Source organism: Moschus berezovskii, chromosome 24 (assembly GCF_049115385.1).
Source record: "Moschus berezovskii isolate FMDL1 chromosome 24, NW_MosBer_1.0, whole genome shotgun sequence".
In the NCBI taxonomy this organism is placed as follows: Eukaryota; Metazoa; Chordata; class Mammalia; order Artiodactyla; family Moschidae; genus Moschus; species Moschus berezovskii.
In genome coordinates, this window is record NC_142483.1 from 47,317,510 (window position 1) to 47,335,300 (window position 17,791).

A 17,791-nucleotide genomic window follows, 5' to 3' on the forward strand; every position below is an offset into this window, starting at 1 on the left:
CCGGAGCTGCTCCCCGGAATACCAAATCAGAGGAAGAGCACTCCGTTATTCAGAGCACATTAAGGGTTTGGTCATTTGACAACTGAGCTCCTAATTGGACCTGTGGTGATATGAAAGGAGATGTGTTAAGTAAGCAGACCCAGTTTTTAAAATCAAAATTTAAGAACATATTAAAAACTATGGTCTCTGAAGCAGCCTGGAATCTGTGGATTTCAGATGTTTTTTATACAGCTCACAATAAAACAAACTGTATTTTAGGTCACTACCCAGTACACATATAAGTGAAATAAAAATGCCACAGAAACAGTAGTATGTGTGACACCTTTAGATACCTATTTTATTATTTTAAATTTAAGAAAATGCTAGTCAGTACTCACCGCCTGCTTAACGGTCACTTCCCACAGTCTGGAAAACTGATGCATTTTAGATAGTTACAAGTGTTTGCAGCCACCCCTGTCCCATACCTGTTTTAGTATTCTTTTGGGATTACATGTGAGGTTAGTTCATGGGTCACAGAAAATGACATAGAAAAAAAAATTTTTTTTTCACTAAAAGTGATTATTTTTGAATTCACTTTTAATTTTCCAGATGTGGCTCTAAATGATGTGTAAGTCAGATCAAAGAACAAAATTTTTCTGGTTGATTGTATTCAGAAGAATGTAAGGATCGAACTGTTAGAACTTAAAAGAGTCTTAAGAGGTAGTGCAGGTCAGCCTGCTTGTCATACAGAGACCTGGAGATGAACTAGTTGCAAGTTTTAAGATTGAATTAAGGTCATTTATGTAGTCATATGACACTAGTGATAAAGAACCTGCCTGCTAATGCAAGGGACACAAGAGGCAGGAATTTGATCCCTGGGTTGGGACGATCCCCTGGAGGAGAGCATGGAAACCCACTCCAGTAATCTTGCCTGGTGAATACCGTGGACAGAGGAGCCTGGAGGGGTCCATAGGGTCACAAAGAGTTGGACATGACTGAGGCAACTTAGCATGCACACATGTTGGTAATAGAATATATTTTAAAATACCATCATAAGTCTGGCATTGTGAGTGTCTGCTTCTGGATCTGAATGTTGAAGTAGGCTGTGATACAGGGAGCTGTCACTCCTCGGCACCGCTGAGGAAGCAGTGGTGCCTGTGTCCCTGTGACCTTCTTGTATGTGCTTGGCTTTTTTAGCCCTGGGCCTGATAAGAGTATCTATCACACAATTTCAGAAGATCAATTTAGGAAATGCTGTGGTTAATATCTAGGTAACAAAGGAAGAGGAATAAGGATGTGTTGACCTAAAGTTGCATTTGGTCCTGAGTTTGTGCATTTCCTGTCCTACCCAGTCATGGTATAAGGAGCTCCTTCTTCATTTGTGAGCCTGCAGTTGCCCAGGAAAGTGAAAGAATGTCAATGAATTTAATACTTGTAGTCAAAACTTTTCCCCTCTGATCTGTCGAGACTATAGAAAATGATCATGTTTATTTTTGCTAGATACTGAGCTAGGCTTTCTAAGTGCATCTGTCTTTGGGGATTCACTCTGTAGCTTGCTTTTCCTTAACAGATATTTGTAAAACACTGTGATCTTTTTTTTTTTTTTGCTAGTCTCATAGGCTTTTCTTTTATCAATGTAGTATTATAGACAAACAAGCTCCAGGGAGGCCAGATGATAAATTCCTTTTCTATCCCCCTGACGTCCTCTGTGAAATAGACAAACAGCCCATACCTACAACGAAAGGAATATGCTTGTCTTAAGCGCTGTGGTTTATCCTACAAAGTAAATTCTAGTCAAGTTAAGGAATTTGATTTTCTTTTTAAACTGAAGGAGGATCAACAAATTATAGTTTATGGGCCTAATATGGGAAACTGCCTGTTTTTGTAAATAAAATTTTATTGGAACACAGCCATGCTTATTAATTTATAGATTATTTATACCTGCTTTTATATTATTGTGTCAGAGGCAATTGTTGCTATAGAGACTGTGTGGCCTGTGAAGCCTAGAATATTTACTATTTGGCCCTTTATAGAGAAAGTTCTCTGACCCTTGGACTAAAGGACTATTTAGAGATTGAAGTATTGTTCTTAAAGAAAAACTATCCCTTTTGAATAAAGGCTATTTTCCCTTAAATTGCTTGGAGAAAGTCTTCTGTTACAAATAGATGACAACTTATAACTAGGTTTGATGAAAGTGCCTAGAAGCTATTGTGTGATTGGTGTCTACTTTTTTTTAAAGTTAAAGATCATTAAAAATCACTGAACATTAAACCATTAATGTTGAGAAAATAACTAATGAGGTATATATGAAAGATTATAGTGTGGCAAGCTTATAATTTAACTACATGAAGGATAGTTTACATTATCTCAGCTGGCATTGCCTATTTTGATAGTCTTTACAATAATTGTTTTTTTAAATACTTTTTTACATTTATATATATCTGTTTGAGGTTCTGCCTGCTGCAGATCGATGAGGTAAAGCTAATAGTCGTTTGCAAAGAAGCCTCACATTTCTTGTGTTTAGATGTAATTCAGTGTATTAAAATGAGTATTTAATCATACTATTCCTCAGTCACAGAATTTCAGCAGTAAAACATGGGACTGCAGTGTTCCATGTCAGGGCAGTAGTTTAAATAATTTTAAAAATCATTATTAATAAATTATCTTTGCATTTTTTTTAACAGACTTGTGGAAGACAGCAAACTGATCCCACGCATTTTTGAAGTAATTCTGGTAAGAGAAGAAATGTGTGTCTGAAATTCAAGTGAAAAATTTAAGCATTTTTAAAGTTTTGGCCACGTTGTTTGGTTGCGTGGCCTACACAGCAAGATTGTGTGTCCATGGTGTCCCTTAACCTTATTGGGCCTCAGTTTCCTTGTCTAGCTCTAAGATTGTACAGGGATATTGTTTAATGATCTGCCAATTTTCTGGAAATCCTCCACATTTTATTTCTATTAAGTTAAAAATTATATTGTCTACTACAGAAAGATATATATAGAAGTATGCTAGGAAAGATTGAAGGCAGGAGGAGAAGGGGATGACAGAGGATGAGATGGTTGGATGGCATCACTGACTCAATGGACACGAGTTTGAGCAAGCTGCAGGCAATGGTGAAGAACAGGGGAGCCTGACGTGCTGCAGTCCATGGGGTTGCAAAGAGTCGGAGACGACTTCGCGACTGAACAACAACAAAATATACAAAGAATACTGTATCTGAGGTGGATTTGTGGATGAAAGGGCAGGATGATGAACACTGTGCTTCAGTCTGCATGTTCTCATGTTCAGCATGAAGCTCTCTGACTGTGTCATCACTGAGTCAGCTCAACAGTTTGATGCCTATGGGCAGGAAGTTGTCCTCTTCAGAATGTAGAGTAGCTTAGCGTCTGTACACCATATTTTCCCCCCTATTCATAGAACGCAGCTTGATTGAAAACCGCCGGTTAAAGAAAACCTTTCCTCTCTTGTTACTCTGTGTAGAGAATAAAACGGGATGTAGGGTTGGCTTTTCTCACTTCTGCTAAATCTTTATTTATACCAAACTTAAATCTGAGAATTACGCTGAAAACCGAGTTCGTACTTACAGCAAGGGAGTGCCCTTAGACAAAGAAATGTTCTCTTGTACCCGGGTGGGTTGTCCCCCTTTACCAAAAACTTTCCCTCCATGGCTGTCAGTGCAAGCAGCAAAGGAGGGGACCCATCCCTAGTCAGATCAGTGGAACCTGACTTGGTCATCCGTAGAGCAATAGCTTGTACTGTCAGATAACCCTGCACAGGGAAAATTAGCTCTCTTTAATCATCTTAGAATATTAATCTACACGTTACTTGTGCTCTGACAGGGCTGTATGGTGAAAACATTATTTTTCTTGGCCACAGATTGCCTTTGGAGGAGAGCTGTGGGGTTTGCTGAGCAGTTTGAGTTAGGTGGGGAGAGACGTGTGCTTTCCCAAAGCATGCTCAAGTGACACCAAGATGACCCAGAGCTGGCATCCTGGGAGGATTGAACCACTTCCAGTGGTCAAAGGGGATTTTAGAGGAAGTGTCAGGAGAAGATAATGGCAGCCTCCTTCAAAAGGTCCCATGCACGCACTGCTGCACTCCATGCCCCTGACCCTGTAGCAAGCCACCGCTGACCCACACCTCCGCCGACTTCTGGACACTCACAGGCAAGTCTGGGTCAGTCTCTTGTTGGTATGCAAATGTGATGCAAAGCTGCATGCAGATGAGGGCAGTGTTTCTTGGCACTCTGCTTGGGACCTAAGCCCAGCAGAGCCAGGCTCCCAGTCCTCCGGCCCCGCTTTGTGACAGGGCCTGAGAACTGCACCCAGAGGGGCAGATCTAGGCCGTGGGAGCTACAGTTACACAAGGCAGTTCGCCAGCTGGGTCAGGCACTGGGGGGGATGGCGAGGGTTGCTGGGAAAGAAGGGGCAGTGAAGGAGGTCCAGGCCTGGGGTGTCCTCCCCTCTGCTCCATCCCCGCATGATAGCGAAGGGCCTCTGTCCTCGTTACAGCCAGCAGGGAAGGGATCAGTGCGGTGGCTCCCCTGCGTTTCCTGGTTTTCTCTGCTAGGGAAACAGACTGGCTCAGTGGCTTTCCTCTATCTCCTGGTCTCAGCAGAGCCCAAGAACATAGCCAGAGGAACCGTGAGAATCTAACCCCCAGTCCGCAGGCATTGCTCCAGCACCCACTTGTTTCACTTCGAGCAGAGCAACCTTTGGGCATTCAGGAGAAGAAAGAGAGAAAATAGAGAAGCAGGAGGTGACACACCAATGGCAGTCACCAGCTGTCTAGTGGGGATTGTTAAGCTTCGCTCGGTGGTATATGTATCTCCCACCTTCCGTAGGACATACATCGCTTGCTAATTTGTTGTGGAGTCAGATTTGTGTTTGGAGGGCCATGGGTGCCGTAAACTGCTAGGTTCAGCCACATAGTTGGGCAGGGGGCAGGAGCCAAAGCTGTCCACTCTCAGCCACAGCTGGCTTGTGGTTGAAAAGAGACTTGGTGTTGCAGACTCAGAGAGCTGGAGCTTGACCAGACCTGAGACTCTCGGATGTTACTCACCCCCTTGCTGTGCCCAGGGGGCTTCTGACCTGCTAAGATCACTGCAGCTCCTTGTGACTAATAGAAAGTTCTCACCCCAGCCTTTGACAGTCATCTCAGGGTCTGAAATCCACATGTGGAAAATTCTCCCTTGTGGCTTACCAATCCCCGCCCTCCTCCCCCAAATAATGTGATGAATCTTTGTATCACCAGCAACCAGCAAGGCATCATGTTGTGCAAATGTTTAATTGATCAGTGCCACCATTTAAACCCTTGTCGTTGGGTTGTAGCTGTCACAGGGAGTGGGTGGAGGTTACACACACACTCTCCAGGTCAGGATTCCAGCTGGTCACATGCTGTGTGACTTCAGAGGCATTTCTAGGTGAGACTCTTCCTTCAAATGGAACAGCTCCATGCTCAAGTTTCTTGTAGGCTCTTATTTTTTTTTTAATGTATTTAAAAGTGTATTTTTAAAAAATATATAAAGAAAAAACAGTTGGAAATCACTTTTTGGGACAGGACTTTTGAGGTCCTTAAAGAGTATTCTCGAATCCTTATTCTGTTTTCCTCTTTCTTGTGTTGAATAATCTGAACTTTTTTCTCTGTATAAATACAGTTTTAATCAATGCAGTGTCTCTTTTATCAGTTATCCTATGAACTACTTCCTTGTCCTTTCTAAATTTTTGTCACTGAGTTAGACGTAATAAAGTGTTTTATTGATTCTGTGCTGTACATTTAAAAAAATTTTTTAACATTTCTGCAACTGGACTGTACTTCCCAAACCAGTGACATTTAACACTTGCCTTCAGCCAGGTGACCTGGTTGTCATTGCCTTAACCGATACATTTCAGTTTTCCTTTTCTTTTTATTAGTGCCCAAGAATAATATGTTATAAAAAATATGTCTAAGTTTTAAAAGAACTCTTTCAATAAAAATAAAATGAAAATTCTTAAGTAGTAAGAAATCATGCCATAGTTTAATTGTCAGCATTTTTCTTCTGTAGTGCTTGATACAATAATGGTGCATCTTAGAACAGACGGATTCCTAGATTCAAGGAAAGACAGTGTATACTTTAGTTAGGTTTGGTTTCTAAGTTTGAGGGCCTAGGTGGTGTCTGGTGTATATCTAACAGGTCCTCATGGTGGTTTGATCAGAACAAGACATAATGCAAAGATTGGACCGAGACCCCTTGGCTGCTGCTTGTGACTTCTGGCCACTCATTAACAAACAAAGCAGCATCTGACCTGTTCGGCTGGTGGTCCACCGTGATCTCTTGATTTTTTTCTTTACTCTCAGCCCATAACTGTTTTCCATCTTTGGTTTGATGTACCTAAAGCCTGATAATGGAGTTTATAACTTCCTTCTTGTCTCGAGTTTCCCATATGATGTGCACTTTTACCCACGATGGAAGAAAGCAAAACTGTCTCATCTGGTGGGCGGGGATTGTAGTCAGCGTCTGGGTCTTTCCTGCAGGCCTCGAGGAAAGTGAAGATGAAGGCAGCAGAATTCTGCATCTGTTGTCCTGTTTGGTAGGAGCTTTACCAAGAGAGAAAGAGAGTACTGTGATTTCCAGGGGAGGGAGTGACGGGCTCTGCTCCACGTAGGGAGAGGAGTCTCAGAGAAGTAACCTTTTCACAGGGGGTTGTCGAGAGGAGAGGGGCCTTGCAGCTAGGTTATGGTGAGTACTTACATGTGCCTGCACCAGTGCCATGGAGAGACGGTAGGGAGTGATTACTTTGGGATCAGATCCTGCAGGTCTTTATACTGTGGTTCTTCCTTATCTGCTGGCTTTGCAAATAATTTATACTCTTCAAAATCAGGATCCTCTAAACAAAGTAGTGATTACCAGTGCAGAGAGGGAAGGGTGGAGGGGGCAATACAGGAGTTAGAGGACTAAGAGTACAATTATGCATAAAAATAAGCTACAAGGCTATATTGTACATGGGGAATATAACCAGTATTTTATAATAACTATTAATGTAGTGTAACCTTTAAAAGATGTGAATCAATATATTCTGTGCCTGTAACATATTATTGTACATAAACTATGCTTCCACTTAAAAATTAATTAAAAATTAAATCAGGATCCTCTACTTAAAAAAATCTTTTTGAGCCCCTTTGCAGCTGGGGCAGCATGCAGTAGACTGCCTGACCAGGGGGTTGTGTTGGTGGGGAGAATCAGGCTTAGGGTCATGAGCTTATATTGGAAACTTGAAACAGGTTGAAAGCTGGATTTTGGGAGCTGTCCGCAATTTCCATCAGCGAGGCTTTTGAGATCAGCCAGAGGGACTCTTGGAAGGAAGCTTAAAAGACAGAACTGGTCTGAGAAGTCTGATCTAAGGGCGCAGGAGTCCTAGCATCACATTCAGGCCAGAGAGCAGGCAGGATATTTTTAATCCTGGGTTCCACCTGCAAGTGTCCCCACTCTTGGCAGGCCAAGTGGTGGATAGAGCCAAGTAGCTGATGGCTAACAAAAAGGAGCTGCCACAGCAGCTGGGTGCTGCTTCCCTGGCAGGGGCCACCTGGGTAAGACGCTGCATTTTCCCTGACAGCACAAGGCCTGTGCTGGACAGAGCAGAGGTTCAGGCAGCCTGCCCTGAATTAAGCCAGACTCCCATACACAGGTTGCAGGGTCTACAACGCTTAGGCATTCTGGATCTGCTTAATAAACGGGGACTCTTGGGGAAAGTCAATCACAGGAGGGCCTGATGGCTTGGGTTTTGAGTGTCGAGTTGCTGGATGAGCAGGATGGAAAGCCTTCTCCCTTACTCCCTCTTTCCTCTTTCCTCATTGGAAAGTGTTCCAAAGAGTAAATGCTGTGTTTAAATGAGTCATAAGTATGAATTTGGATGGATCAGCCTTTGGATTTTGCTATAACTCTGGTCTCTCCTCATTTTATTTCAGTAGTTTTTTTTCCTTTTGGCCTACTTCTGTAAATCATTTTAATGCCAAGTAATCTGGGCAACCTGTATTTTATTGGAAAAAATCTATATTCATAGCAGATTTTCCAATATGTGCCAAAATATCACTGTCATGATATTTTATGTCTATTCCAGAGCAAACAATTAAAGAGCAATTTCATTGGCAAATGTTAACAATAAAAATAGGATTAGCAATACACTAGTTTGACAATTATATTGTTTTAGCAGTTCTCAATGATAGCAGTTAAAGCAAGCTTGAGTAAATCTTCCAAGTCAGTGGTACCTTTAGGAAAGAGTCTCTTTATGGACTTTTGGTACTGCATTGCTCCAGTCCTGTTTAACCCCCAGTGGATGCTTGAAAACACAGGGTGCTGTCAAACCCCTGCATGCGTGTGTGCTAAGTCTCTTCAGTCGTGTCCAGCTTTTTGCGACCCTATGGACCATAGCCCACCAGGCTCCTCTATCCATATCATTCCCCAGGCAAGAATACTGGAGTAGGTTGCTGTTCCCTTCTCCAGGCGATCTTTCCAACCCAGGGATCGGACCACATCTCTTAAGTCTCCTGCATTGGCAGGCAGGTTCTTTACCGCCTGGGCCACCTGGAAAGCCCTGTGGACCTTTGGAGCATAAAGGATTTAATCACTGAGATACTAAGGTAGTACACACTGGTAGCCACATCACACTATAGAAATATTTCTAATCCTGAGTATTCATCAGACTTTTAAAGTTACTTTGTTAATGTGGTGTATTACGTTGACTGATTTGCGGATATTGAAGAATCCTTGCATTCCTGGGATAAAGCCCACTTGGTCATGATGTATGATCTTCTTAATATGCTATTGGATTCTGATTGCTAGAATTTTGTTAAGGATTTTTGCATCTATGTTCATCAGTGATATTGGCCTGTAGTTTTCTTTTTTTGTGGGGTCTTTACCAGGTTTTGGGATTAGGGTGATGGTGGCCTCATAGAATGAGTTTGGAAGTTTCCCTTCCTCAGCAATTTTCTGGAAGAGTTTGAGTAGAATAGGTGTTAGCTCTTCTCTAAATTTTTGGTAGAATTCAGCTGTGAAGCCGTCTGGACCTGGGCTTTTGTTTGCTGGGAGATTTTTGATTACAGTTTCAATTTCCGTGCTTGTGATGGGTCTGTTCAGATTTTCTATTTCTTCCTGGTTCAGTTTTGGAAAGTTGTATTTTTCTAGGAATTTGTCCATTTCTTCCAGGTTATTCATTTTATTGCCATATAATTCCTGATAGTATTCTCTAATAATCCTTTGTATTTCTGTGTTGTCAGTTGTGATCTCTCCATTTTCATTTCTAATTTTATTGATTTGGTTCTTCTCCCTTTGTTTCTTGATAAGTCTGGCTAGTGGTTTGTCAATTTTATTTACCTTCTCAAAGAACCAGCTTTTGGCTTTGTTGATTTTTGCTATAGTCTCTTTTGTTTCTTTTGCATTTATCTCTGCCCTAATTTTTACAATTTCTTTCCTTCTACTGACCCTGGGGTTCTTCATTTCTTCCTTTTCTAGTTGCTTTAGATGTAGAGTTAGGTTATTTAGTTGACTTTTTTCTTGTTTCTTGAGGTGTGCCTGTATTGCTATGACCTTCCCCCTTAGCACTGCTTTTACAGTGTCCCAGAGGTTTTGGGTTGTTGTGTTTTCATTTTCATTCATTTCTATGGTCCATTCTAGTTGCAGCCCATCTAATGTGAGTTGGTTCTTAGGGTTAAAACGACAATTTCCTTATAAGCTAAGACTCTGTGTTTAATATGCCATTGATAAGCTTCTGCTATGCACTTGAGCATGAATTTCTAAAACAGAAAACATGGTTTGATTCCAATTTCAAAATGCTTGACCTTGGAAAGTACTTTAAAAGTTACACAAAGAGTACTTACTGGATGCGAGGGTGAATCTGATTCTTCAACCTACATGGGTGCCAGTCGGGGATTCTGTGGATTGTAGGATGGACTGATAACCAATTCATGTTGTATATGAAGATGAGTTTATGCATCACTAACATACTGCAGTTAAAGTGTGTACTTTTTAGTGTTTTATTTGGTGGGGATCGGGAAAGGAGGTGGATTTGCACAGATCTGTTCTTAGTAGCTTGTGTCATAAATGTATATTTTCAGGATAACTCTTTCGGGCAGAGGTGCAATGTATTGATACTGGATTGAATGAAATGAATTTGTTCAAATAGCAACTTGAACCAGTGGTTTTGATCTTATCAATACCATGTTACCTAGTTAGCTGAATAAATGGGTTGAAGCTTAGTAAAATAAACATATCAATAACTTGGGTAAAGCATGATTGGTTTCTGCATAATCAACCCAGTTGGGCTTTGAAAGAGTATGGACTTTATTATGTTAAAAGCTACAAGTTATACTCACTAAAAACAATGCTGAAATAAGACGTAGGATACCTTTGGCCAATCTCAGGGCACGTAGTGAGAGCGTGTCACATAGGGCTTCTCCAAGCCAACGGGATCTTGAGTTTTATCATCATCATTTTTGTTTCTTGGGCTTCCCTGGTGTCTCAGATGGTAAAGAATCTGCAATGGAGGAGACCTGGGTTCGATCCCTGGGTTGGGAAGATCCCCTGGAAGGAGGGCATGGCCACCCACTCCAGTATTCTTGCCTGGAGAATCCCTATGGACAGAGGAGTCTGGCAGGCTACAGTCCATGGGGTCACGAAGAGTTGGACACAGCTGAGCGACCAAGCACAAGCACATTCTTGTTTCCAGTTCTGCTCCAGTTCCTGGGCTTCACATTGAGGAAACATACGAACTCTTCCTTCTTTTTTTTCTGCAAGAAGGTGGCCTAGTTACAAAGCATAGAAGGAGAAGGTGATAAGTACTTACTTCCGTAGAGTGTAAGCTTTTGTGTATTGTTTTTTTTTTTTTTTTTGATTCTTAGTTGATAGTGGAATGAGACTTGTGAAATAAGGGTAAAATTAGGGCACAGCAAGCAAGTGAAACCTCATTGAGAATAAGTTATAGACAAGTCAAGAGAGGTATGGTCCAGTAAAGTGTCATGAGAGGGAATCGAGAGGAAACAAACACTGGATTAAGTTTTGAGAAGCACGGAAGAAGAGGCCGAACTCTCGGTTGAAGCTCCGTGAATCTTAGGTACTGTGTGCCTCTCCCCCTGCGCTCATCTCATTGTCTGTGCTGTTGATTAAATTTCTTGTGTAGACATGCGCTTTTCAGCGTAGTAGCCAGCAGCCACAGAGAGCACAACGAGCATGTGAAACATGCTGGTCTGAGTTGAGATGCAGCCTAAGAGTCAAATACATACCAGATTTCCACGGGGAAATGCATGTAAAGTAGTTGAGTAATTTTCTTGTATTGATTACATGTTTAAATGTCAGTGTTTGGAGTATATTAGGCTAAATGGACTATTATTAAAATTTGTCTCTTTCCCTTTTTTTTACTGCAACTTTCAGAATATTAAAAATGTGTTGCTTGCATTCTTTTTCTGTTGGATTGTGCTGCAGTGGGTGATTTCCTGTCTATTTCCTCCATCGCATTGTGAATTTCCCTTCAGGAGGAAGTCACGCTAAACACAACCACATTTGTCTCCAGCACATTGTCCTCCCTGCTTTTTGCTTTGCAGTACTTTTATGGGATGGTTAAGTAGTATCACTGACTCAGTGGACATGAGTTTGAGCAAACTCTGGGAGACAGTGGAGGACAGGGAAGCCTGGGATGCTGCAGTCCATGGGGTCACAAAGAGTCAGATAGGATTTAGCAACTGAAAAACAACGTTTTATTTTATTAGTGAAGAAGTGAGGGAGGCAAGGTATGGCTGTTCAGTTTAGACCCTTTCCTCCTAGAGTGCAATCACAGTTGACGTTTCTCCCTTGATGGTGAATTGGAAGATGAAACAGTAGGAAGGGCCACCATTCTTTAGTATAATATATTCACAAAAGGCAGTGTGGTTGTAGCTCCCCTGAATTTTGGCCTTGACTAGTGATATCACTCAGTTTTACTTCTTTCCTAATGCTGCTTTATCTGAGGATGCCCAGCCATTGGCCATTGGTCAACTTTGGGTTCAGGCTTGTGTTAAAATGCCCACTGTGGTCATCAGACCTTGCCCATTCTCATAGTTCCAAAGTCCCATGTGTTTGGGGCTCTTTGATAGATGGAACCCAGTAAAATAGCTTGTGGTAAATATAAAGAGTTACTGAAAGAGTCAAGTTCAAAAGTGATGATCATTCTTTCTCAATATATGTCCAGCGAATGATACATTTTCTCGAAATTCTTCAGTAATATAGGACCCCATGAGTTTATTCATTTGCTAAACTACTGAGAATATCAACTTAGGAATGTGGGAATACCACTAAAAAGTCACTAGTTTTGAAGAAAGCAGCAAATATCTACTAGCATTTGCTTTTCATGCTCTTTGCATTTGTTTTCTTGGATGAGTAAGAGAAAGCAGAATTTATGTGCTTACCCAGCACTGCAAAGGGTTTTCAGGCTGAGCCAGGAAATCTGATGCACTAAAGTAGTTTACAGATTTATGGGAAAAGGAGAGCTTTTTAAATAGTTATAGCAAGTGAAATTGCATTTTGGATTTATTAAAGGTACCAAATTGGAGGAGGACTGTGATGAGCCAGTGAGGGCAAGTTATTACAAAGGATTTTTTGGTTTATTTTTGCTGACAACAAAAACAGTACATGCTTGTAAAAAGTTCAAACAGTACAGAAATGTCAAAGATAGAATGTGAAAGTCTTCCTAATAGTTTGATGCATATTTTCTTCATTATTTTCCATGAATGTATTATATTTCTTTTCTTTTAAAAATGTTTAAAAAATAATATATTTTATATCTACCTTACATTGTAATGTTCATGGCAGCAGGATATGTGTCTGTACACCATGTGCTGTGCTTCATTGCTCAGTCGTATCCGACTCTGCAACCCCATCGACTGTACCCGCCAGGCTCCTCTGTCCGTGGAGACTCTGTATACAGGAATACTGGAGTGGGTTGCCATGTCCTCTTCCAGAGGATCGTCCCAATTCGCAGATCGAACCCAGGTTGCATTGGAGGCAAATTCTTTACCATCTGAGCCACCAGGGAAGCCCATGAATACTGGAGTGGGTAGCCTATCCCTTCTCCAGGGGGTCTTCCTGACCCAGGAATCAAACCAAGTCTCCTGTGTTGCAGGCGCATTCCTTTACCAGCCGAGCTACCAGGGAAGCCCCATGTATACCTATTCAGTTCAGTTCAGTTGCTTAGTCGTGTCCGACTCTTTGCAACCCCATGAAGCACAGCACGCCAGGCCTCCCTGTCCATCACCAACTCCCGGAGTTCACTCAAACTCATGTCCATCGAGTCGGTGATGCCATCCAGCCATCTCATTCTCTGTCGTCCCTGTCTCCTCCTACCCCCAATCTCTCCCAGCATCAGACTCTTTTCCAGTGAGTCAACTCGTCGCATGAGGCGGCCAAAGTATTGGAGCTTCAGCTTTAGCATAAGTCCTTCCAATGAGGGCATTATTTATTTCTATTATGTGTTAAATGTATAATTTGATGAGTTCTTACATATGTGTATTCAATCGAGATAATGAGCACAACCATCATCCTCCAAAGTTTCCTTGTGCTTATTTTTTATCTATCCCCCCACCCCCACTCCTGTCCCAGGTAACTATTAATTCACTTACAGTCTCTGTAGATTAGGTTGCATTTCCTAGAATTTTATATAAATGAGTAGTAAGGGGTGGACTCTTTTCTTTTTTAATGAATCCCTGGCTTCTTTTATTGAACATACTTTTTCCTGGGGAGAAAGCATTAGATCTGATGTGACCCATGGGGTTTTGTTAGAATCCTTGAGAAGGTTGAGAAGTTCCCTTTCATTTCTAGTTTGCTGAGAGATTTCACTGTAATGGACTGTTTCTCTTCATCTATTAAAATGATCATGTAATTCTTTATTTTTAAAAAAACTATGGTGAAATTACTGATGTGTGTATGTGTGTGTGTGTGTGTGTGTGTGTGTATTAAACCAGTCTGGTCACCTGGAGTTAAAACCCATCATGCTCTGGTTTTTTTAAATATATAACATTGAATTTGATTTAGTAGAAGTTCTAAGTATTTTTGTGACTGTGTCCATGAAGGATGTTGTTCTATAGTTTTCTTAGAGTCTTTTTCTGATTTTTGTATCAGGGGAATGTTGGCCCCAGGGAATGAGTTGGAAAATGTTCCCTTCACTTTAGTTTTTTGGAAAAAATTTCTTTAAGAGTTGGTATTTATCTTCTCCTTTAAATGTTTAGTAGAAATAACCAGTGAAGCCACTTGGGCTTGAAGTTATCTTTGTGGGAAAGTTTTAAAGTATAAATTTATTTTTATGAATGGATATACAGTTAATTCAGTTTATTTCTTATTGATATCTTCAAGGAATTTGTATATTTCATTTAAGTTGTGAAATTTATTGGCATGAGGTTGTTATGATACTGCCTTATTATCCTTTTAGTGTTTGAGAATCTATAGCGATGCCTCCCTCTCATTTCTCATACTGCTTATTTGAATAGTAATGAGAAATGGACTGTTTGCTCTCCCTCTCTTTTTTCCTCCTCTGATTTAGTTAGCTAGAGGTTTACTGCCTTTATTTGCCTTCTGAAAGAAGAACTCGCTTTTGGTTTTATTGATTTTCCGCCTGATTTGTTTTTGCATTAATTTCTGGTCTTTATTATTCTGTTTTCTTTGGGTTAGCTTTTTGCTTTTATTCTAATTTTTTAAGAAATGCTGAGGTCATGAGTTTATGACTTCTGTCTTACTAATATGATCATTTAGTACTATAAATCTCCATCTAAACACTGTCCTAGTTCCATCCTACAAAATTTAGATGTTTCATTTTCATTTAGTTCAACATAATTTATAATTTCTGTTATGATTTCTTTTTTGATTCATGGATTATTTAGAGGTCTGTTAGTTAGTTTTCCCATATTTGAGGCTCACATGTATATTTTTGTCGATTTCAGTTTAATTACACTGTGATTAGAGAACATACTTTGTATGTTTTACATCCTATGCAGTTTCTTCAGATTTGTCTAATCACCCAGTTTGTGGTCTGTTTTGGTAAATGGTAAACGTTTCCCCTAAACTTGTGGAAAAAGTGTAACTGTTGTTGTTGGTTGGAATGTCCTGTGAATATCAATGAAGTCAAGGTGGCTGTCAGTGTCTGTTCAAATCTGTGTCTTTACCAGTATTCTGTCAACTTGTCTGTCACTTTTGAGAGAGGGGTAACGGTGTCTCTGACTGTAATTGTGTCTTTGGCTGGTTCTGTTTTGCTATACTATTGTTGTTTTCTGCTTTGTAGCTCTGTTAGTCCATGTAAAAATTAAACTTTGGATTATGTGTTATCTTGAGGAGTGGAACTGTTGATCATATAATGAGATTCTCCTCTTTCTCCCTGGTCATATTTTTTTGTTCTAAAATCCACTTTATCTGATGTTAGTATCACCACTGCAGCTTTCTTTGATTAGTAGTGCGAGTAGATACATATTTTCCCATCACTTAAATTTTAGCCTATCTGTGTGTTTATATTTAAAGGTGTTTTTTTCTGGCAATAGATGTAGTTGAGTTTTACCTTTTTATTCAGTCTTACATAATTAGTCTTCTATCTGAGGAGCTTAGAACATTTTCATTAAATGTAAATATTGATATTAGCATATTTAAATCTGTTGTACCATCTCACTACTGGTTTTATGCCACATCTCCTGTTCTTTCTCCTTTATTTCTGTCTTTTCCAGCTGTCTTTTGTATCAGTAGAGTACTTTGCCTTTCAGTGATTGGTGGAGGGTTTACAATATGCGTCTTTAATTTACCTCAGTCTGACCACTGTCATGTAGGTAATTACCCTGATCTGTGATCACCTCCAGGTAAACCAGCAGACTGAGCAGCCAAGGGCTCCCTGAGCACAAAGGATCACATATCAAAAACAAAAACTCACATCATGTGTTTTATTGAATCATTTAAGTACGTACAATGAGAAGCAAGGTATAGGGTAGATTAACACATTTTAAATAGGGTGCAAGCAGAGTGAAGTACACGCCATCTGAATCCTGGGTGACAATGTGTTAATATCCCCCCGCCCTCGCGAACCTTCCTCTGAGCTGAGTCTGAGGAGCACGGCCCACCAGTAGACAGTATCTCACGCCAATAACACATACTTGGAGAGACATGTATAATTGGCCCTGTTTGTACTTGGTAGTGAACTGGCTTACCATCCATGGGGTTTATTTGTGTTTCTTAAGCCAAGAACACACCGGACCTGGATAGATGTTATTGATGTGTGAGTTAGTTAAAACTTCATGCGTACTGAATGTTTTGGGTACTTGCTGTTCTAGTGTTCAGTTTAGTATTTAGTGCGTCATGAGTATTTAGTGTCCAGCTGCCTTATGTGTGTTTAGTGACTCATGAGCACTAGGTTTCTTCTGGTTCTTTCATTCAGTTCTATTCACATCTAGCACACTTACACTCTGTATGTCATGTCGGACAGGCATCACTCATTCCATTTTTTCTTCCATCTCAGAATTAAATCCTCCTTGTAATATGGAGGTGTGGTTTACACCACTTCACGTTTCACGCGAGACTCAGCAGCATACTGCTATTCTTGGTGACTTCTCATCGCATACATCCTGAAATCGAGTTCCTGCCAAACCCTGTGTGAGCTGACTGTGGCTCCTGCCCCACGCCCTCCTCACTGTTTCTTCCCGACTGTGCTGTCACCACGTCACCAGCTCAGTTTACTGAACAGACAGTGCGTAGACCTACCTTTCTTCTTCTCAGGACCTTTGCTTCTACTAGTCCCTCTCCCCAGAATATTCTTCCCCCATCTCCTTGCATGACTGAGTGCATCTCATCCTTCAAATTTCAGAGAGACCTTTCTACCTCATCCAAACTATGAGAACGTGGGCCTGTCTCTCTCGCCTCACCTGCCGTCTGGCACAGGACCGTTACGTGGCCACCCATTACGTATTGAATAGTTACAGTGTCATGCATTATTACTTCTGATGTACTGCTGGATTTAACACGCACACTTTTGAAAGGACTTAGTTACAAACAAGTCCTTTCACTTTTACAACAAATCATTGGCCACAGGCTTTAATCTCTGCAAAAATCCCTCTGTCGGTGATGTGTTAACTATAGTACTTTATCAGAAGCAGAACATCTACATTGGTATGCCTTGTCCACATCATTCAGTTTATGTGTATTTTTTGAGATTTGTTTTATAGCCAAGAATATGGTCTTTTGGTGTATGTTCCGTGAATGCTTGAAAGGAATGTGCATTCTGCAGTTATTGGTTGAAGTGTTGTATAAATGTTGATTGGACTGTTGGATGATGGTGCTGTTGAGTTCTATGTTGCTGATTTTCTTTCTAGTTATTTTATTAGTTGAGGAAAGAGGGGTGTTTAAGTCTTTAATTATAATTATGGATTTGTTTCTTTCTCTTGTTTCCCAGTTTGTAGTTCCCTGTGTTTGCATCTCTATTCTTGGTTCATACATAGTTAGGATTGTTATGTCTTCTTAGTTATTTTAAGTCATTTTATCATTATTTTGTCATTATGCAATATCTGTGTTCCTTTTAATTTTCTTTTCTCTAGAGTATATGATTTCTGATACCAATATAGCCACATCTGCTTTGTTTTGACTAATGTTTGAAAAGTGTATCTCTTTCTATCCTTTTAATATGTGGCCTCCCTTTATCATTATAGTTTATATGAGTTTCTTGTAGGCAGCATGTAGTTGGGTCATTTTTATTTCTTAATCCATTCTTCAAATCTGTCTTTTCAGTGGTCCATTTAGACCTTTTATATTTAATGTAATTATTGATATGTTAGATATTAAATTTGCCATATT

At 40.4% G+C, this 17,791-nt stretch overlaps 1 protein-coding gene across 4 annotated transcripts in view; it reads left to right on the top strand.

Moving 5' to 3' along the window:
• ULK4 (unc-51 like kinase 4) overlaps positions 1-17,791 on the top strand; it is a 514,736-nt gene that overhangs the window by 211,808 nt on the left and 285,137 nt on the right. For all 4 annotated transcript variants that reach the window (XR_008684254.2, XM_055414560.2, XM_055414559.2 and 1 more), the window contains one exon: positions 2,664-2,712. Coding sequence is in view for 3 of the 4 variants with exons in the window: in XM_055414560.2 (XP_055270535.2) it covers positions 2,664-2,712 (49 nt within the window). In the remaining variant the exon portion in view is untranslated. The remainder of the gene's footprint in view (positions 1-2,663; positions 2,713-17,791) is intronic.